The sequence below is a fragment of the Gorilla gorilla genome, chromosome 13 (genome assembly GCF_029281585.2).
Source record: "Gorilla gorilla gorilla isolate KB3781 chromosome 13, NHGRI_mGorGor1-v2.1_pri, whole genome shotgun sequence".
In the NCBI taxonomy this organism is placed as follows: domain Eukaryota; kingdom Metazoa; phylum Chordata; class Mammalia; order Primates; family Hominidae; genus Gorilla; species Gorilla gorilla.
The window spans coordinates 67003858-67027300 of NC_073237.2; the positions used below are offsets into that span (position 1 = coordinate 67003858).

A 23443-nucleotide genomic window follows, 5' to 3' on the forward strand; every position below is an offset into this window, starting at 1 on the left:
TTATATTAGGTACCATAAGTAATCTAGGGGTTATTTAAGATATCTGGAAGGGTGTGCATAGCCTATATGAAAACACTATTCTATACAAGGGACTTGAGCATCCTCAGATTTTGGTGTCTGTGGGTGATTTTGGAACCAATCCCCCATGGACATTGAGGGGTGTTTGCATATTGATATTCTATACAGCATTTAATACACAGAGTAGGTATATAATTCACAAAACTGTTTTGAATAATACATGAATTATTATTTATAAAGCACTTAGAGCCTGGCACTTAAGAGTTTTATGTTTAAACACAAATATAAAGGTGCTTATTTATATCTATTAAGCTTATACAAAGTTTCTGGTTTGAATGTATAAATGATTCATGGAGAGAAAAGAAAAATGAATGCATTTTACACATTTAAACTGAAAGAAGGCTCTGGCAAACAAATAATTTGAAATAGCCTTCTGCAAAGTTTGAATACCCTCTCATGCAGACTGATAATATGCCAAATTATCAAATTCCCTTCTCGTGTGTCCAAAAGGCTAACATTTTCTGCTTTGGGATAGGTGGCCTTTTGTATCACTCCCCGAACGTCTTCCCCCAGGGGCCTCTCCTTATTCATCAACCAGCTTGTTAAGTCTTTCGAGTTCTGTGGGTTGGAAGGAGATGTAAATGCTAAATAACAAAACCCATAAACCAACTCCAAGTGTATTATATACCCAGATGATAACTTAGCTTTTTACATAATCAATGGGAGCTGTTATTCCCTTGTGGCCAGATGGCTCTGATTGAAACATTCTGCTATTAATGTCAATACATTACCAGGACATCCAAGCAGCATTCCTCTGAATAATTTCAATAGAAAAAGGATGGCCAATCCCTTGGGCTGTAAGACAAGTATTACTTTTATAAAAGGGAAAAGCCAACATTATTTTCTTTGGAGCCATTGTTTGAAGGCTGAATCTTTTAATGTAATCGATCTAAGTCTACAAGAAAACTCTCCCAAACAAAGCTCTAGTCTTAGTCTCTGCTCTGTGCAAAACCCACATCAAAAGTCAGATGTTGCCTTCTCAAATGTAATCAGAGTGGTTTTAGCTCATTTTACTTTATAATACGCTACCCATGCTCCCCTGCAAATGTTCCAGGATCTAAGTCCATAGCCCATACAAGTTCCTTGGCTTCTTGACAAAATTAATAAGGAGCAAAGCAGCTAAGGGAATTATGGATTGGAAAATCACAGAAAAGACCTGGCCCATATTTCAGGGATGAGCTAGGCAGGAAGGTGGATGGTTGCAGTGAGGGAAATGTTGCTGGTGGTATGCATGTTAATTTGCTTTTTTCAAATTATAAAAATAATTTTTGTCTTTGTACCTACTGAAAGAGACAGCAATTACTTCTACCTGTCCCATATGCAAAAAGCTCCATTTTCTCTTCAAGGAATTTTGTTTTTGATGTTGTCTCTGCGAGGAACATATTCATCCTTCAGGTCCCAGGTTCAAAGACATTCTCATTGTGTGTTCTCATAGCATTTTCTTTTTAAAAGAAGCACATGCCAATGAACATCCTTTATAAATTTGTCAATCAACTATGATGGTATTAAAGAAAAACTTCTTATAGTGCCTTACATATAGCTTTTGAAGTTTTATCACATTAATTACATGAGTAATGACTTTTGATGTGGGTTTGGAACAGAGCAGAGATGTCTAGGCATCTCTTTTCTCTATTAGGTATTTATTTCTGTATTACCAACATATCATACAATGCTCTACATGTCGTAGTTGCTCTCTGACATTTGGGGTACAAAGGAAGGCAGGGGGCTGGGCATGGTGGCTCATGCCTGTAATCCCAGCACTTTGGGAGGCCTAGGCAGGAGGATCAGTTGAGCCCAGGAGTTCAAGACCAGCCTGGAAAACATAGGGAGATCTTGTCTCTACAAAAAAATTTAAAAGTTAGCTGGGCATGGTGGTATATGCCTTTAGTCCCAGCTACTTTGGAGGCTGAGGTGGGAGGATTGCTTGAGCCCAGGAGGTCGAGGCTGAAGTGAGCTGTGATTCGTGCCACTGTGCTTCAGCCTGGGTGATAGAGTGAGATCTTGTCTCTTAAAAAAACAAAAAGGTAGATAGGTTAAATGACAATGTAATTATTTCCACATAAATTTTAAAATTATTTATGATAGGAGTAATTTTCTCCTCATCAACTGACCTGAGATGCAAAGTAGACAGATGCGATTTAAATTCTCATGAAATCAGGAATTATACCAAATGCCCAGTGTCTGTGGTCATTGGTTTTCCTGTGGGCAACTGAGATTACTTCCTACCTGACTTCCCTAATATAATGATCTTCACTTAACTGCTAGCTGTCACTCACAATTACAGTCTTTCTGTAAAAATGTAGTGGGTTTTTAGGAAAGGCCCATTGTTTTTAGGAAAAGCCCACTCCTTTAGTGTGATATACAAGACTCTCCTTGTTCTGCACCCAACCTTCGTCTCCCCATCTCTTCCAGAGCTCTCTCTCTACCTGATCTGAGTCTCACCAGACTATCCTCACCATCTTCCATGCAGGATGATTTTTAAACTTTCCTTTAGCCACACCAATTTTCAGATGAGTATCTTTCCTCACTCCTGGTTTCAAGAGAAGGAATTTTTCCTATGCACACCCTTGGACTTTCTCTGCCCCTTTACTCACTTGGCCACCCGGTGAATTTGAAAAGACTAACGGTTTGCTCAGCTCTGCCTGGCTCTGCTTCTTCTTGGCATCTGCCTGCTTTCAGAGAACCTGGGATCCCCTCAGCTCCTCCAGGAACCCAGACCCTGAAGATGTGCAGTGAGGTGAGCAGGTGAAGACTCACCGTGGGATTCTGCCCAATTTTGGAGTGTCATTAAACCCACTTGGCCAATAAAACTAAAGTCCCATCTGTTCACTTGTCCACTATAAGTAATTTTCAATGATATCTTGGGTTCCACCAAGCACTTCTTTTACTTCTCAAATTGGTCAGAACTTGAATGCAGAAAAGGAGTACTATTTCTTTCTTTCTTTATATCTTGAGATAGGGTCTCACTCCATCACCCAGGTTGGAGTGCAGTGGCATGGTCTTGGCTCACTGCCGCCTCGACTTCCCAGGCTCAACCGATCCTTCAACATCAGCCTACAGAGTAACTGAGACCACAGGCAGGCACCACCACACCCGGCTAATTTCTATATTTTCTGTAGAGACAGAGTTTCGCCATGTTGCCCAGGCTGGTCTAGAACTCCTGGGCTCAAGTGATCTGCCTGCCTTGACCTCTCAAAGTTTTGGGATTACAGGTGTGAACCACCATGCCTGGGCCCCTGGGGGTACTATTTACTTTAGCCCCTCAGAGACCCCTAAGTCAAACTTCATAGTTCAAATGCTACCAGTTTCTGAGGCCCTTTTTAACTTCCTCAGCAAGTATTAATTATTCATTACTTTATGATCCCATTTTTTTAAAAGAATGTCTTTTGGTGATTATTGTATTCTGCCTTGCTTTAAGGAGAGCTTCTTCCACTTAACGGTAAGTAAGCTCATTCTGACAGACTCCCCAGCCCTCTCAGATAACATTCTGGTTCTTACAGTGCCTCACACTCAAAAGGTAGTTTAAATACATGCTTGTGAAGTAAAACAAAAATAAAAAGGTACAATGCTTAGGATCATACCTTAGGACTAGAAGAGCTAAAGGGACAGGAATAACGTGATAATCATTAAGGGGTTGCCTGTCATACCTCAACACTGTTGGAAGGTATCCTGCTGAAATGGAGATGACAGCCATTTGGGTGGCTTCATGGTGTCCTTTTACAGGCCTTAACTACGGGGCCTCAGCAGTGGTCAGAGTCCTAGAGAAGAACATGCTGAGTGCCTTGGGGTGGGGGGTGGGTTTCCATTTCACCTGTCCATCTGGATTACATCTGAAAGAGCCCAGATTCTTAGGGACTCGAACAGCCAATTTCAGTTCAGCTGTCCTGCACTTTTAAATTGAAGCCTCAAATTGAAGCCTCATTGTTTCTCAGAATTGAACCCAGCTAAAGTGACAAAGTATCTTGGTCACCAGGGAGAAAACATTAACAAAGGTTTACATTCTTCCCCTTGCTGGAAGGATGTCTACAAAACTATTATTTCCTCCAGCGGAAATGAACAGGAATTATATGACTGAAATGGAAACCTAATTCTGTTTCCACTGAGGTGATTGGTATGTTTTCACAGCTCAAGTGCTGTAAGCTAGGGGTGACCTTCATTCACCACCAAGGTCATTAAAGTAACCATTATCATAGATGAGACAAAGGAAAGGCAATGATTATTCTGGATCTAGTAATGGTATTTCATCCAATTTCTGATCCACAGTTGGGAAAAGTGGTAAATTGTTATTTGATTATCTGGGCATCCTTTGAGAAAAATAACTTGTTAAGTCTAATCTGATCGAATCTTTCCTGTGACTAAATCCTCAGTGAGAAATATGGGTGACAACATTGTGGGGAACCTTCTTTCCTCTGGAAAAGGAGCTCCTTCCTTGTTCCCATGTGCAGGGAGCTCCATTAGAATGGCACATCTAGCCTCTTGTCTTTCCTTTACTTCTCTCCACATATAGAATTGAATAACCTGATAGGTGGTGACTATTGTGTTTCTTGATTGGATAGAGCTAATCCTGCAGTAATGGGAAAATTAGCTTATTTCTTCCTTTCCCTCCAGGGACCAGTGCCAGTCAGTCAGTCATCTTGGTAAAAGATGTCTGCTACAGACCCATCTTTCTTCTCTGGTGGGGTTTCTTGGAGCTGAGGCAGGCCAGCAAATCCATTTGACCCTCACACTAAGTCATTAACTCCAACAACTTCATCATTAATAAAAATGACATTTTTGATCTCCACCTGCCTGACTCTCTAGCTCTCAGTCAATTTGAAGACTTGATACTTGATTGTATCCAGTCAAGAGTGGGATACAGTTTACTGGGTCTCTCCAAACTCCAACACCATGAACTGCAATACAGTCATTTCTGTTTCTGACATTTGCTTTGCAGCAGCATTGAACAAAGTTGAGCCTCTGGTTCAACACTGAACATGAACTATTTTTTTCAAGTACAAATATGACTTTCTCTGAAAGACAATTTTTTCTTGATGTCCTTAATACATGTCTTAGAAAGAAAAAACAACTGCAACATGGCAACATGTTAAAAAAGGTCATTACAAATGGAACTAAAACAAAGTTGCTTGTGAATTTCTGGGTTGCAGTGGATGATTTAATGTAATGAAGTCCACTGGGCCAATTGAATGTAGATAGTTTATACCTGTCATCCCAGAGTAATTATTCTGGATGAATTAATATTATTCTCTCTCCCTAAGGGGAAGTAGCCATTGCTGAGCACCTGCCAGGTGTCAGGCACTCAACCAGGTGGGTTGCATATCTTACTCAATCTGCTCAACAACCTTCTGATAGAGATATAGTTGACCCTTGAACATCATGGGTTTGAACTGCATGGGGCCACTTACATGTAGATTTTCTTCTACCTCTGCCACTTCACGAGACAGCAAGACCAACCCTCCTCTTCTTCTTTCTTCTCAGCCTACTCAATATGAAGATGATGAGGATGAAGACCTTCATGATGACCCACTTCTACTTAGTGAATAGTAATATATTTTCTTTTCCTCTTCCTTATTATTTTCTTAATATGATTTCCTTTAGCTTACTTTATTGTAAGAATACAGTATATAATATACAAAATATGTGTTAATTGGTGGTTTATGTTATAGATAAGACTTCTGATCAACAGTAGGCTATTAATAGTATTTTTTTTTTTGAGAAGTCGAAAGTTACACACGAATTTTTGACTAACCCTCTAAGGGCAGCATTGTTCAAGGGTCAACTCTATGGTTATTTCCATTTTACAGTTAAGCAAACTGAGGCATAAAGGATAAATCGCAAAATTCACACAACTAGTAAGTGTCAGAAATGGGTTTCAAGCAAAGTCCTGTTAGGAAATCTACAGTCTGAATTCTTGGTGCTCTACTGAGTTGTCTCTCACTGAGGTGACCATAGAATTTATCATACAATTAGGACATACTTGCAAGTGAAGGGGTCATTATTAATAATTACTCTGGGATGAAAGGTATAAACTAGAGTTATTTAATCCTGAACAAACCAGTATATACAGTCACTCTACCTTGCTCATACCTTAGGGTCTCAAACTGGTTTCTGGTAGCTTTTAAATATAGATACAAATCTCAAATATTTAAAAAGGGACCTGAGTTTATTCATTGTTTCTTGTCTTTCTGGCTTAAAAGGGCCAAGGCTCACTGTTGCCCCTCCCTGGTTTCCTGGGATCAAGTTTCTCGCTCCGTCTAAATCACAGCTGTTCATTATCAGAGCTATTTCTTTCTCTAGCTACATGGAAATGAAGCTCCAGGGAAGGATTAGATCATTAAGCAAAGGAAAACAGCAGCAATACAGCAGCACCTGCATAAATCTTATAAGGGGAAAATAGAAATTAATTCTTTTTTTTCATGTTCTAGCATATCCTTGATGGTGCTGGAAATAAATCCCTTCTACTTTTCTCTCTTATAAATGAATGCCTCATCCAGAAATGAGATGATGAGGAATCAGGAGACAGTCATGGCCTAGAGACATGCAATGGGTGCTCTGGGTCCTTAATCACTCGAGTATTTAACCTCATATCCTACTTTGTCTTGTCTGTGAAACAGCTACTTGCTTCTTTCCACTGCTGCCACCAAGGATCTATTTGATTGCAACAATAAGGGCTAATACCATTACTGTAGAAAGTAGACTCTCTTAATGTTATAAATAAGAAAGTGGCACTTTAAAGACTGCTCTTAAAACCCCGATTCTAATGTGCAAAAACTAATTTGTTCACTGAAAACTATCCCAAGAAGGGATGTGTAGAAATCTCCACTTCAAATGTCTCTCAATTTTAGCGTGCATCAGAATTCCCTGAAGGAGGAGCTATTAAAACACCCACACTGCTGGACCCCACCTCCAGAGCTTCTGATCAGCAGGTCTAGAATAAGACCTGAGAATGTGCATTTCAAGGAAGTTTCCAAGTGATGCTATTGTTGCTGGTCCCAGGACCATACTTTGAGAACCAGTGCCCTAGCGTAAAGCTGCGGGGAAAGGAGATTTTTGCCTGCGAAAAGAAGTGAAATCTAAAAAGTGCTTCCGGGAGCAAATTAATGCAAAAGTCCCTGGAATGAGATTGAAATAACCATGAACAATATTTTTTCCAGAAGTCTATTTTAAAGTCTAAACCAGGCATCAGCAAATTTTTTTCTATAAAGGGTCAAATAGCAAATATTTTCTGTTTTCAGGCCAGATGGACTCTGTTGTAACTACTCAAGTCTGTGGTTACAGTGTGAAAGCAGCCAGAGACACCACATAAAGAATGAGCATGACTATGTTGCAATAAAGCTTTACTTACAAAAACAGATGATGGCACGCTGGATTTGGCCCACTAGTTGTAGTTTGTTCACCTCTGGGTTTAATGTGATAAATTACATAAGGAAACATATATTAGTCTGTTAAGTCTGAGTGTGACTGTGATCAATGAGAAACTAACCAAGTTGGAAATCTGGCTGTATAAGCCAATTTTTGATGCCTATTTTGGTTGTACAGGATTGATACAATAAGCACTCTTATTATAGAGGCAAAGAGTGGGAGACATGCACCATTCTTGCAATTCAGTCCCTAAAACTAGCTGTTTGGGACTATTTGAAAACAAACATGCTACGATTCGACCCTATTTTAATAGGGATTTCACTGCACTAGTAAAATTTGCCTAGCTATATATTTAGTACATTTACTATTTGGTGCTTTGCCTAAAAGTAAAGAATATCTTTTCTGGGTAGCAGGCTAATTTATTGAGCTGTTAATTAATTCAGATTTTGTTTTCCATTTGTTTTTCCTTCTTCTCATTTCAAAAGAGGCCACTGGGGTGTCTATTCTCAGGAGAGGTTTGTGTTACCGGCCAGAGCTGCTAGAAAACAGAACTTGCCTGGAGAAATTTTGTAAAAAAAAAAAGGCCCAACTCCACCAATTTTCTGAAGGGGAAGAAGAGAAGGGCAAGTGTCTTTGATGGGGGAGAAGTGGGAGCAGATGAGATGCGGAAGAAATGATCCGAGCCTTGGATGGGGGGCAAGAAGGGACTCGCAGCATCCTTGCATCCTTGACAGTCAGTCCCCAGGTCTCTTCCTACTTGGCCCGTCAGTAGCATTAGACACAGTTGGCCATTTCATTCCTTCCTCTTGGAAATACACTCTTCACTTTGGCTTCCAGACAGTGTTGAAGGAAACCAGAATATTCCATTCTAAAATATGCCTCTTTGACATAAATATTTTTATGATACAATTTTTTAAAATTGTAGAAAGGGCTGCCTGAGCTCCGCCCCCCACCGCCACCGTTGTTTTTTTTTTTTTTTTTTTTTTGAGACGGAGTCTCCCTCAGCCTAGGCTGGAGTGCAGTGGTGCGATCTCGGCTCATTGCAAGCTCCGCCTCCCGGGTTCACGCTATTCTCCTGCCTCAGCCTCCAGAGTAGCTGGGACCACAGGTGCCCGCCACCACACCCGGCCAAATTTTTTTGTATTTTTAGCAGAGAAGGGGTTTCACCGTGTTAGCCAGGATGGTCTCGATCTCCTGACCTCGTGATCCGTCCGTCTCGGCCTCCCAAAGTGCTGGGATTACAGGCATGAGCCACCGCGCCCCGCCGAGCTCCCCTTTTTTACCTATAGCAAGCCACAACAATTCCTGGAGTGCTTCTGCCTTGCATCTGTTTACCTAAAAGCAGAATTACGAAGACAAAAGGTCTTTCTATCCTCCTCACTCCCACCTCTCCCACCTGAAAATAAGATAGAAGTTATCTTTGAACAGACCTTTATCACCTCAGAGAGGAGCTAGAGTGAGGAAGTCTTACTCCCCATCAATTTACCTTCCCACATTTTCCCACCTCTAGGAGCCTAGGACTGCCTTCCTCTTTGCCTTGTCCCTTTCCCAAAATGTACTGTTCTGGCCAGGCATGGTGGCTCATGCCTGTAATCTCAGCACTTTGGGAGTCCAAGGCGGGTGGATCACTTGAGGCCACCAGTTCGAGATCAGCCTGACCAACATGGCAAAACCCTAGTTCTACAAAGAAAAAAAAATTAACTGGGCTTGGTGGCAGGCACCTGTAAACCCAGCTACGTGGGAGGTTGAGGCCGGAGAATCCCTTGAACTCAGGAGGCAGAGGTTGCACTGAGCCGAGATTGCACTACTGGGCAACAGAGCAAGACTCCATCTCAAAAACAAACAAACAAACAAAAAAAACCCGAAAAACTACTATTCTTTATTGGATATACTATGTAAGTAGACTTTTAAACCACTGCTTTTGAACACATCCCTTGTGTGGCGTGCACTGCATGTGTTAATAAAGTTGTTTGTTTTTCTCTTTCTCTCATTAATTTCTTTTGTTATAGAGGTTTGTCTCAGCTACAAACTTACAAGGGTTAAAGAAAATTCTATCTTCTCCCCTTCAGTGCTCTCTCCCAGTTTCTCTCTTACCTCACTAGCTGCTCCTTCTTCCTCTTCTTTGCTATTTCCTCCTTACCTACCTGACGTCTGACACTAAGACTGTCCCAAAACTCAGTTCTTGGTTGCCTTTCCTCCCCTCCCCTTCCCTTGTCTTCTCCCCTTGTCTTCCCCACGACTCTATTTGAAATTTCGGCTCCTACTCTGCACTCCCTTTCTGCCTTCTCTTATTTCTATCTCTCCTTAGCCCTTACCACTATTCAATACACTATATATTTTACTTATTTTCTATCTCCTTCCCTGCAAATGCAAGCTCTGTAAAAGCAGGAATTATGCAGGCAACTTGTCTGACAGGGACTGCTGTAAAGTCCACCATGGCATGCTGAACCTGAAGCTGCTGAACTCTGCTGGCCAGTGATGCCAGCTGCAGCCAGGGTCCCACTGGTTTTACTTTAGCATGGGAGTGCCAGAGCCACCCACTTTGCAGAGATCAAGCAAGCTTGGACAATTATTTTATCAGTGGTTACTTCGGCTGGCAAAAGTTAAGAGGCTCTGTCTTAACATTCCAAGTACTCTGTAAGCACGAGAGAAGGAGCATGATCCTGAAAGAGAGAGAGAAGAGAGGCAGAGGAAGGAGGAGGGTGGGGTGAGAGAGAGACTGGGGTGGGGGAGGTGGTGGTGGGGGGAGAGAGAGAGAGACAGAGAGACAGAGAGACAGAGAGAGACAGAGAGACCTAATAAAGGTTAAGATTGACTTTACCTCACGAGGTCAGGAGATCGAGACCATCCTGGCTAACACGGGGAGACCCCGTCTCTACTAAAAATACAAAAATTAGCCGGGCATAGTGGTGGGCGCCTGTAGTCCCAGCTACTCGGGAGGCTGAGGCAGGAGAAGGGCGTGAACCCAGGAGGCGGAGCTTGCAGTGAGCCGAGATTGCAGCACTGCACTCCAACCTGGGCGACAGAGCCAGACTCCATCTTAAAAAAAAAAAAAAAAAAAAGATTGACTTTACCAAAAACCAGGTGGAAAGGGTCTTGGAATTGGGTTTATTTGAATAAAAGAAAATGTTTACCAAGTGACATTTCCTACATACCTAAGTTTATGAACAATAATTCATACACCCTATAAGAGTTCTTATTACTTGAATAATGAAAAAAATAAACAAAAGAAAACAAATCCTGCTTTACATGTGCAAAAACAGAATCTAAGAATGGAAATAGAAAGATGAAGTGAACTTTCTACTTCTCCCCAAACTCTTCATGCAGGCACACCATGTTTAATTGCTGCTTATTTCTCAGCCTCCCCCAGGATTTTATAATAAATTCTAACATGCACCAGAGTCAGTGTGCACTTCCTCTGTTCTCCCTTTGGGTGGAAGAAATGCTGCTAATGAGGAAGGGCTCAGCTCAGATTTGTTTGATGACCAGAAAAGCTGAGTCTTCAATCTTCCTCCCTGTTTTAGCACAGGCACACCTGTTTTTTCACCCTGCCTCGTTCCAGCAGGAATTGCCCAGTACCCCATGTGAACCCAGCGACGCCAAGGCTCCTTAGCCAATGAGAGTTCTTGATTCTTCTGCCTGTGATTTAGGACTTGAATGTTTGCCTGCTGGGCTGCAGCACGTGAAACTCATTACGCAGCTTTGAAACCTGGCCTCCAACACAGAAGGAGAACAGCCTGTTCATGAGGAGAAGGGCTGTTTGTTTCAGCTATGGGTGCCAAAAAAGAAAAAAAAATCAACTGTTTCCTTATTTGGCCATTTTAGGGCATAAAATCTCTGTTTTCTTCATTTGCCTCAGGGGCTCATGATCCTGAGCTGGGATCTTAAGGGGTTCAAGGTTAACAAGTTTTTGGCCGGGACGGTGGCTCACGCCTGTAATCCCAGCACTTTCGGAGGATGAGGCAGGTGGATCACAAGGTAAGGAGTTTGAGACCAGCCTGGCCAATATGGTCAAACCCAGTCTCTACTACAAATACAAGAATTAGCTGGGCGTGGTGGTGCATGCCTATAGCCCAGCTACTCAGGAGGCTGAGGCAGAAGAATCGCTTGAACACGGGAGGCGGGGGTTGCAGTGAGCTGAGATCATGCCACTGCACTCCAGCCTGGGTGACAGAGCAAGACTCCGTCTCAAAAATAAAATAAAATAAAAGAGAAAGAAAAAAAGTTTTTATTCTGTTAACAGCTATGACAACTTTATTAGTGACATCTGGGAGCACTATTTATAGTCATTTCCCAAGCCTATATGAATGATTCTTCAGTTTTACATCCATTAGTTTCAATGACTTGACATGATCTAAATAATATTTTGAAGAGACAAATAATTATAAATCCTAAGAAGGGACTTTGAAGGGTCCTATGATAAAGTCCCTGGTTTTAAGATGATTATCTCAAGCAAATTAAAATCTCAGCTCACTTTTCTTTAAGATCCCCAGGGAATGAGACACCTTACCTTCCCTAAATATATCTCACTATAAAACTGTTGATCATGGCAGAAAACCGCTCGGTCAGCATAAGTTTTCCCGTTAATTTTATGTGTGTCTAACTTTCTAAAGTTAGCCATGCATTTCTACTGAATGGAATGATCCTAATCTGGACTGAAAAGCAACCATGGGCAATTATCATTTTGAATAAATGGAGAAAAATCAATAGTTATTTCTTTTTCCATGGAAATGGAAATACTGAGGCCATGGTGCACTGGCTGCTGTAAAATATATATCATTAGACTCTCTAAATTCATAAGATAAAAATGATTTACAACAATCATAATTCAACAGGAACACAGTCAACTTTCTCAGACTAAATGCTTTTATGCCTATGAATTGGAAGTATGCATGATGGTCTTTGCCTGTACATGTTGCTATTTATTTATCCTGAGTCTTTCTATGTCATTATTGCTTTATGATTTGTCCTTTTTTTTATAGCTTTTTAGTATCTAGTCGCTTCTATTACATCTTTGTGTCAGGTTGAAAATCAGAGCTAAAAATAAAGCCAGGGAAATCAAACAGTGATGCTTACAATAACAAGTTATTGAGTACCTACTTGCATAGGCTAGGCACTATGCAAGGTTTTCAGAATGACCACAATGAATAAGACACAGGCTGTGCTCTATAGGATCTCACAATCTACAGAAGATGAGAGACTGTGAAGGCAGATGGGAGACTATGAAGGCTCCATTCTACCAAAAGGAGCTGTATGTGGGAGAGGCTGATATAGAGCACAGCAAGAGCATGGAGGATGAGGTGAATGTGGGCCCAGGAGGATACCAGGGTATGAGCTGGAGGGAATACTAGGGATGGGAGTTGTGGTAAGATTACAGAGAGGAGAAGATTTTTAATCTGAGACTTGAAGGAATTTAGGTTTTGGCCAGGTAGTTAGAGTGAGAAGAGAATTAAATTTTAGTAAATGTCAGAAAGAGACAAAACCACATCCAGTAGGGTGTATCATTTAAGGGAAACTGTAAGTATCTTGAAATGGCTGGGACGTACGATCTACATGGTGTTATGTTAGGAGAAGAAGCTATAAAAACAGATGAAAAATAGGAAAGGTAGTTAGCAATGAAATAAGGAAGATATTGGGTTCCATCAAGATAACAGGTTCCTATGTTATGCTAGGAACCTATTGTAACTGACCAACAACAGTAAACTTTGCTGACTTTGAGACCAAAATGCCAGTCAAACATTGGCAACCCAAATCTTTCTAATCTGAAAAGGGAGCTCAAAATTCTTCCCTGAATGTAAAGTGTCTAAGAAGTCTTAGAATGGTGGACAGCTCTCCTGTTGGGACCTACTTGTTTATAAGAACTATCCCAGTCCCTGAACAACTAATTCCAATGTAGAAAAGTCTCTTTGCTGAAAAAAGGGAGGTCTTTAGCTTGAATAGGAAAATGGGTGAGATAAACATGACAAGTCAATACCAAGAAACCAGTTTCGCTAAAATTTGCTCTGTTCCCTCAAAGTTATTTTTTTGGCTTCATTATTACCTTTATTGACAAAGTAACTTTTCATTAACAAGCATGACAAATATTTCAGTTACACAGCCAACTGTGTCAACTCGTTTCATATAATGAAAGAGCAGGGATATAGATTGTGTTGTTTATGCCTCACAAATTATTCTTTAGAGGGAAGACCCTCTAAAAGGCGGGGAAAGCTTTAAACATGTTTACTTGAGAGCACCTGAAAAATGATGTCATTACAGTCTAAAGTGAACTGATCATCAATTTGGTATTTGCGTTTTGGAAGGCCTTTCCCTTGACTGTTTGAGGCAGTAGAAAGTTTGCATGATTGGGCTGAACAGATTGTAGCACCCACAGAAGGAAATAAGATGTTCTTGATATACAGTCATGTGTTGAATAATGACATTTTGGTCAATGACAGACCACAAATACAATGGTGGTCCCATAAGGTAGTAATAGAGCTGAAAAAGTCCTATCACCTAGTGACATCTTGATGATCCTCACCCTGTGCAGGCCTAGTTTAATGAGTGTGTTTGTGTCTTCATTTTTAAGAAAAAAGTTTAAAAAATACAAAGATAAAAAATTTTAAAGACAGAGAAAAAGCTCATAGAATAAGCAAATGAAGAAAATATTTTTGTATAGCTGTATAATGTGCTTATGTTTTAAGCTAAGTATTATTGCAAAATAGTCTAAAAGTTTTAAAACATTAAAAAGTTTACAAAGTAAAAAAGTTACAGTCAGCTAAGGTTAATTTAGTTTTGAAGAAATAAAATTTAAAAAATAAATTTAGTATAGCCTAATTATACAGTGTTTATAAAGTTTACAGTAGTATACAAAAATATTCTAGCACTCACTCAGTGACTCACCCAGAGCAACTTCCAGTCCTGCAAGCACCATTCATGGTAAGTGCCCTATTAAGGTGTACTATTTGTATCTTTTATACAATGTTTTTACTGTGTCTTTTCTATGTTTAGATACACAAATACTTACCATCGTGTTACAATTGCCTACAGTATTCACTACCACATAGTAACATGCTATACAGGTTTGTAGCCTACAAGCAATAGGCTATACTATATAGCCTAGGTGTGTAGTAGGTTATACCTTCTAGGTTTGTGTAAGTACACTCTATGATGTTCATGACAAAATCACCTAATGATTCATTTCTGAGGATATAGTAACCCCATCGTTAAGCAATGCATGACAGTATATGTAACCTGTCCAGGGGAATCTTTGCTTCCTTTTCAAGTCACATGGTTTGGACCCAGAACTATTAGTCTTTGAGAGTATATTTCACTCCTTCCTAATTCCAGAGTTGCCTGGATGAAGTTCTACTATGACCTTTAACATATAGGGTTTTTTCATCTCTCTTATGGGACAGTTATGGGCCCAATGATGGAAAATTTCATGTCATGGTTATCCCAATGCATTTGATGATGGTGCAATGATCAAAAAAGATGCCAGTGATGACAATTGAACGTCCCTTTGCCTTCCCAGCCTCCTTCATATATTCTCAGGCATAGGATGACAAAGGGAAGTCCACGAGTCACATGAAGAAAGACTGTAGCCATGGGTACACGATCAGGAGGTCCTCTGCTTGCCTCCACCCCCACCCTCCTCTCCATCACCCTGTCCTACGGGTACATGATCAGGAGGTCCTCTGCTTGCCTCCACCCTCACCCTCCTCTCCATCACCCTGTCCTGTGGGTACACGATCAGGAGGCCCTCTGCTTGCCTCCAACCCCACCCTCCTCTCCATCACCCTGTCCTATGGGTACACGATCAGGAGGTCCTCTGCTTGCCTCCAACCCCACCCTCCTCTCCATCACCCTGTTCTATGGGTACATGATCAGGAGGTCCTCTGCTTGCCTCCATCCCCACGCTCCTCTCCATCACCCTGTCGTATTTCTTCCTAATATTCTTTCTCCACCATCTTGCAACTAACCACCATCTTCTTCCCAAAGTTTTGCTTGATGACTCATTCCAACTGAATCAATGCTCAACCTATATTTGGCACAGAGTTGGTGCTCAAATAGTTGCTGAATGAAATAATGACCCTCAAACTCTCCAAGGTAACCAAACTTTAGGGGAGCCTTTTTTAAAAAAATGAGATAATGCTTCCATGTGTAGGATGAAAGGAGAAAGTATTTTGGAATTATGTCAGCCTAGGTTTGCACCCAGCTGTCCCACTAATTGGATTTAAGGCAAAGGCTTAACCTCTTGGAGGTGCCATTTCATCAACTGTATAAAAGGAAGAAAATAATCCCTATCTTGAAGGGTTTTTGTGAGTATTAAAAGAGATAGTATATATGAAAATGCCTAGCATAGTGCTTGGAACCTAAATAAATGCTCATTCCCTCCTAGTAGTATCCCAATAGTGCTGTCAAGCTGTCCTATATGGTATCTTTAGGATGATAAATAATAGGGAGTAACTAATTTCTGATGTGGTTGAATGTCAGAAGAGATAGAGATAAAACAACAGTCATAGGGAGTGATACTGTTAGGAAATTATAAAGGAAATGAAGACTTCCGTGGTTAATTTCTTGGAGTTTAAGAAGAAATTCACATTTTCCATTAATTATACTTACCAACTGAGTCTAACTGGCAACTACCCCAAAATGAATAAAACAAGCGGGAGTCAAGAGAGAAAAATGGCAGGCATCCTGTCAAAAAATAAAATCTTTGAAATTTCTACACCCGTGGTTGCATACACATTTTATTAAAGCAGATGGATTACCCAATTTACATAAATTTATATACGTGATGGCAACTCAAGTTGCACAGTGAAACCTATGTAGAGCATCACCCAGCCCTTCTGCACCAGCTATATCTTGTCTCATCACTCCTTCAACTGGACAGGTCCTTAAAAATCATAGCTCTTTGCTGGAGGAAGTATCATTCTTTATTCTCTTCCAGCCTAGATAGCTTCTGTGGTGTGGAAAGGGTCAAATGAGTTAATATCTGTTAAGTGCTTGTACTGATGCTTAGAACTTAGTAAAACCTCAAGAAATCTTAGTTGTTGTTATATTAATTATAATGATAATTATGAATCTTCCAATTCTGTGTTTTCCAGGAGAGGATAGGAATTGAATTCTTTCCTTCCCTCCTTTTAATAACATTTTCCTGATTTCTAGAGAAATAAGTGTTCTAGTTTCAAGTGTTTAGCTACTTTTGACTTAAAAGAACTATCCATTTAGAGGCCAATCTACCCAGTTTCTTTTCTTTTTAAAAGAGGAATTGAAACAAAGCTAACATGTTACTCAACACGCATAATATTATTAATTGGACTGATTCCTCTTTCTCTCTCTGGCCAAGTTATAGATATAAATATATCTACATCTATGACTATATCTACATATCTTCCAAAAAAGTCATCAAAACCATTTCAGTATAATTGGCAGGTTTCCTACCAATTTGGTTATTGTTTCCCAAACTAGGAGATAAACTTAACGGTAATATCATATTTCTGGAGTTGCTAAGCAAGCTAGCCTTTGGTCAGATGGTCTCAGAGGAAGACCCCATGAGTATGAACAGCTCTGCTCTGCCTTCATTTTGTTCCTTCCTTAGAGACAGCATTAAGGGAAGATCCCAAATCCTCAAGTTAGATCTCTAGACCCTAGCTTCCTAGGATCAAGCTAGACTTCGAGAGCAGCCTCACTTGCGGCAAATATTGGGAAGTAGGAGTTTGGCAGCTGGTAGCTGGCTGGTGAGAGGCATGTAGGAACTCACCCACTTTTCATGAAACATCAACATCACTTGGTTATATGTCAGCACCCATACCCTGGCAAAGCTGCCTTCTCATAAGAATGTACTCACTGGGGAAAATGCAAAGCAATATCCCTTGAAGCACAGACTCTAAGGGTTGGTTCCTCTGGATTCCCAATAGTTTGTAAAATGGCCAACCAAGAGCAACTACTGTACATTTTCCAGAGAGTTCCTAATTAATGTGTTTCTGAGGACATAAATTCAGCTTTTAAGCACATACTCCCCAGGCCATTCTACCACTGTGTATGGCAATTAGACTGCTGGCTTAATACTATCAGCAAAGTTTCAAATAGACAACACCACAAACCCTCCTGGAAATTTAGCACAAGCACTTGTTAATGGAACCAAGCACAACATTGGCTTAGCTGTGTCTTTCCTGCAGAGTGAATGGCATGCTGGTATTTTCAGCTTATTTTTCCCCCATTTATCAAACTCTAATGAACAAAAAATTAAGTAATACTTTAGTGAAGGTCAAGCGGGGTGAGATTAGTGGTACTATGGTTAAAAATGGAAATCTCTGGATAGCAGGTATGTGTTATGTCCCCATATTGTCTCAATATTTTCTTAATTACCTTTCAGGACACAATAGAAAAAAATGGTCTTAAGGGGGAAAATTAGGAATAAAAAGTGAAACTAAGGTAGTGACACAAGGCTGGGCAAAGAAGAGCAGACAAGGAGTTTAGAGTTCAGGTTCAGATAAAAGCTCTACCAAGGTAATTCACGTAATGAATTTAGTCAGAACACGTGACTGTGATTTTTTTACAAGTGGCTTTCCTATCTGCAAGATGAAAGCAATGAGCTAAGTGATGCTCATTGTCTGAATATCTGTTGCACTTTATATTACTAAAGGGCACTTAGCATCTACTGCTTTGTACTATTCACAATCGCAAAGACATGGAATCAACCCGGGTGCTCATCAGTGGTGGATTGGATAAAGAAAATGTGATACATATACACCAGGGAATACTATGCAGCCATAAAAAAGAATAAAATCATTATGTCCTTTGTAGCAACATGGATATAGTTGAAGTTGGAGTCATTATCCTAGGCAAATTAACATAAAAACAGAAAACCAAATATCACAAATTCTCACTTATAAGTGGGGGCTAAATCTTGGGTGCATACAAACATAAAGACAGAAATAATAGACACTAGGGACTCCAAAAGGAGGCAGGGGCTGAAAATCTTCCTATTGAGTACTGTGTTCATTATCTGGGGTGATGGGATCAATAGAAGCCCAAACCTCAGCATCATGCAATATACCCTTGTAACAAAACTGTACCTGCACCTCCTGAATCTAAAATAAAAATTAGAAAAAAAAAAAACACTTGCTGCTTTATAATGCAGCTCTTTGCATACAGAGAGGCTGTAGAGCACAGTGGTTGAGGCATGGGCTAAGAGGCATACTTCTTGAGCGTGCTATTTACTAGCAGTCTGACCTTGTGCCTCTTTGTGCTTCATTTTGTTTCTGGTAAATGGGAGTAATAAAGGTATCCCCTTAAGGGTTGTCATAAGAACTAAATCAGTTATTTCTTGTAAATTGTTTACAATAGCACTCAATCAACACTAGTTGTTATTAACTTATTTGTAAGACTAAGCTCTTCAAGTATACAGCTATACCTTATTTATCTTGCTACCCCTACAGTGCCTTGAGCATTACAGATGCACCAGCAAATACAGTAGAGAAAGCGCTTAATAAAAAGTACTGTCAAGAGAAGATATAACAGAGAGCAGTCACAATTTATTTTAAATGACAGATATTTTGAGTTCTTATTTTTGCCACATCTTAAAAAGCTGAAGAAGTTTGACATGTGTTTAGCTTCCACATGAGGTGTCTTAGAAGTACAGTGGGGTGGAGTACAGAGAGAAGCACGTTTTTCATGGTGAGCACACAGACAATATTGACCGTGAAACCAGCGGTATATGAGCTGCACCATAACGGGTGGTAGGACACTGGGGAAAGGGAGCTGGACTTTGGGGTGCCTAGGAACATGATGAAGGAGCACGACGGACAATTTTAGCTCCACTAGATTGTTCTCATGATATGGATGTAAACATGGGACATTTTCAGTATCTCCAATATAATAGTATATCTGGCTACAGCTAAGAACTGTGAATACACCTAGGCTTTTAGTCATTCACCAACCCTAAAGGGGGAAAATAATTTTGATTCTGATTTCAGCCATTATAAAATGTAAGCATCAAATGTATTACATTTGTCTCATCAGTTTTATACACATCCTTTATATGTGATTTGAAAATACTGTTCTCTCTAACGTCCTTAACCAGCCTCTCTTATGTTTCCTGATCTGACTCTTTCCTTTTGTTTTAAAAGGAGTAGCGGATTGCCAGAAGTAAGCAAGAGAAAAGAAGGTATGTCAAACACAGCTGTGGGGGCACTTGACCCACAGGTCAAGAATGATATTCATACCCTTGAGGGAGAAAGGCACCCAACTCCTAGGCCCTGTGAATAGACTACTTTCAAAGGTTTTCTTCCCTTCCCTCTCTCCCTTCCTGCTTCCCTCCCTCTTTCCCTCCCTCTTTCCCTCCCCCTCCCTTCCTTTCCTTTTCTTTCTTTTTTCGTTATAAAGCAATATTTTCTCATTGTAAAAAACAACATCAAGCAATTTTTAAAGGTATAAAGTGAAAAGTGTCACTCCCTGTATTTTTTCTTCCACCTCAAGTCTCACTCCCTGGAAACTGTAACTAATCAATGTTCACCTGTGTCCTTTCAGGTATTTTTTTTATAAGTATATATATGCAATTTTAAGAAAATATAATATGATTCTACTGAACATACAGTTGTACTATGTACAACTTTTAACTTGAGAAAAGAACAAACATACCCTTGAATATCTTTTATGTGAGCCCAACAGAGGTATTACATTATTCACAATGATTTCAGAATATTTCACTATATATTGACATATAATTTGTTTAACTAGTTGCTTACTGATGAATCTTTAGGCTATTTCCATTTTATTACTGTAAACAATATTGTGGTAAATATATGTAAAATGAATTCCTAGAAGTAAAATTATGGGGCTAAAGGGTACATACATTTCATATTTAATAGGGGCAGCCAAATTGTCTTCCAAATAAGACTGCGCTATTTATGCACCCACAATAAATGTGTAAGTACATATTTCTATATATACATAATGATACTCAATATTTTTAATCTTTGGCTTTTGCCAATTTGATAGGTTAAAAAATTGTTTTAATTTTCATTTATTCAATTATGAATGAGGTTGAGCACTTGTATTTTCTTTCCTATGATCTTCCTGCGGATAGATTTTGCTCACTTTCCTATAAGGATTTTTATATTTTTCTTTTTGATTTGTAGATACTCGGCATATTATGGAAATTAGCTCTTTGTCATTGTTGTGAATATTTTCTTTGCATTGACACTTGTCTTTTGCATTTGTTCACTGTATTTTCTAATAGGGTTTTTTAACAGTTAGTTTATTTTTCTATGGAAGCTTAGCTTGTGTGAATGAAAAAGTTACAATAGCTATGAGTTTGATATTATGAAATGATGGAGGAAAAAGATGTTAAGCCAGAAGCTGAGCCAAGAAATTGTTTTACAAGAGTACAGCGAGAGAAAAGGCAAGGTTTATTTTCAAAGTGCTTGCTTGTGGTTTCACTAAATCTGTAAGACAACAGATACTCCTAGGCTTTGTTCACTTAACAAGATGGAAAGGAAATCTCAGCTGTCTATAGAGCTACCATTTAGGTTTCATTGAATAATGCAAGCTAGAATTATATGAAAAAAACTAACTAGAGTTGGATTCTCTGTATCTTGATCTCTAAAACAAAGTGACCCAGTTCACTATTTATTAAGAGAACTCTAGCTAGTAATTATCTTTTCATAATTGCCATCAGCAAACACATCCAATTATATATTTACTGGCATTCCAAAGGCGTCAAGAGCCCTTCAGGACTGTCTGTATCTTGCCAAATCATTAGTTATCACTTAGGTGTTATTAAAGTATAAGAATGTCAAGTTAGATAATTGGTGTAAGAATCCTTTAAACCCCTCACAAACCCATCTGCTCATCAGAGCCTCCTAAAATGTTTCAACAGAGTCAGAGGATGGCTGCTTTTATTCCCTAAGACAGGTCTCTTGTTCTTTTCCCCCAAGAGGGCCAAGACCCAGTTATAACCTTTTTTTTCCAGGATAGATTTGAGAGGCTGGCCAACCTCCATTCTACCACCTGCTGCCAAGATTACTGGCATGTGTAGATGACATTAGAATTATCTTCCAGGATTCATCTTAGAAGCATTAACATCAAAAGTACAGTGTCATAGAAACACTTCTATTTATTTTTAATATTTTGGAACTTAAAATGTTACGAAATGACGTGTAACAAAATATGTGGTAAAGGATCCATTAGAGAATGCACATGCATTAATGCATGGTGCTGCATATGCAATTATTATTTTGAGGCTAAGGGGATCTGTTTAGGTTTGTTAACTTAAAAAGTTAACTAAACCAGGATGATCTAAAATAATCCATATCTTTTTAGGCAGTTTGTCTTAATCTGATTTCCACAGCTAGTGCAAGACTTATCACTAAAAAGCTCACAGGTAAAGAGCAAAAGGGCAAGATATGACTTGCAGCTGCAGGAGCTATTTATGAGTGAGGTTCTTCAATGAGCACATTAGAATACACAGACATATCTTATTTATGAGTGGCAGATACATTTTATCTCATGTGCCAACTCCAGCCAACTCTTAATGACCATCTGTCTCTCAATATCTAGTCTTCCTTTCCTTCATACTGATAGGATTTTAGCTGGCTATGCATTTGTCCAGGATAAAGACTACATATTTCTAACCGCCTTTTAGTAAGGTGTTAGCATGTGACAAAATACTGACACATAAGATGTGAGCTAAAATGGTGTGTGTGACTTCCTCACTGTGCCTTTGAAAGGAAGGGCAGGGCCTCCCCTTGCTCTTTTTTCCTGATTGCTTCTGGCCAGAATGTAGATGTGACAGTGGGCTCTCATGGACCATGCAAACAGGAATGCCAGAGCAAAGGAGACGAAATGAGTCCTCACAGGAGTGAGGCACCCACATCAGAGCTGAACTCATGTTCAGAGTAACATATGAATAGGAAAAATTCCTGTCTTATTGAAGCATCTATTATTTTGAGTCATTGTTACTGAGGCAGAACCTGTGTCCTAACTAAGGCTTTATGGTTATGAGGTGTATCGAGACTCAGCGGGGAAAGTGTCATGCTAGGTTGGCAGTGTCGGGTAAAAGACCTGAAGATCTCCTGCCAATCTAATCTCTTACTACATGAATACACAAGTTACTCCAAAATGGAAAACTCCCCCGAAGAAATTCTCATTAGAAACTCATACCTAACTTTTGTCATCTTCCTATATCTCTGTGCTACTACAGACCACCCAGTCTTGGCCTCTCTTTATTTAGTATAAATGCAAATAAATGAGACTTATCTAACCATCATAATAAGAATAAAAATAAATATGTCATATTTATTATATATTGTTTATTCATATATATAATCTTTAAAAAAAGCTTCCCAGGAAACTACATGTTTATTTCAATCATGTTGACATTACTAAAATATTTTTGGTTTTTTTTGGAACTGTTATTTCTGTTATAATAAAGTGACTGGGTCAAGTCACTTAAACTTTTTTGAACATTTGTTGTGCACAACATTAACGTCAGTGTTGGCGTCAGAGACACTGGTAAATTTATTGAGGATGTCAGTGGTGCTCGCTAGATAACCTCTGTCAGATTCCTATGACAAATTGTCTTCATGATTTAACAAAAGAAAACTACTAACACATACAGGGTTTTTACTATATAGTCCAGGGAAATGAAAGACATATGCCAGAAATGGAATGTGAATTTTTGAAAAGCATGATTCATGAATTTATTCATTCACTCAAGATTTATATTAGCCTATTTTCAAAATAATTCTCAGTAATTTATAGATTATATGTTAGAGTTCTCTTTGCATTCAATTTAGTAACTCTTTATTCAGCTAGAAACTTGATTTATTAAATGATATCCTGGGCAATGCCCTCGAGTTAGAAGGCTGTCCAGAGACCTGCAGGTCAAGCACCCACATTTCTGGGCCCTTGCCTCTCCCCAAAGTCAGTTAATAACTGTGGACTGTAGGATTTCTCTGCACATCAAGGACTCTGACAGGAAGGTGCTCAGCTTTGAGCACTTTTCTGGAGTCCCTTAGCC

At 39.5% G+C, this 23443-nt stretch overlaps 1 protein-coding gene and 1 non-coding gene across 24 annotated transcripts in view; both read right to left on the reverse strand.

Annotated features, from left to right (window-relative positions):
• TRPM3 (transient receptor potential cation channel subfamily M member 3) overlaps positions 1–23443 on the reverse strand; it is a 903328-nt gene that overhangs the window by 248786 nt on the left and 631099 nt on the right. For 8 of the 23 annotated variants that reach the window (XM_055350778.2, XM_031014482.3, XM_031014481.3 and 5 more), the window contains exon 7: positions 16039–16113. The exons of the other annotated variants lie outside the window; for them this stretch is intronic. In XM_055350778.2, coding sequence (XP_055206753.1) covers positions 16039–16113 — 75 coding nt within the window. The remainder of the gene's footprint in view (positions 1–16038; positions 16114–23443) is intronic. 23 annotated transcript variants of the gene reach the window in all.
• Positions 14910–15019, reverse strand: MIR204 (microRNA mir-204). Its single transcript, NR_106251.1, has one exon. It is a non-coding gene; the product is annotated as a microRNA mir-204 (primary transcript).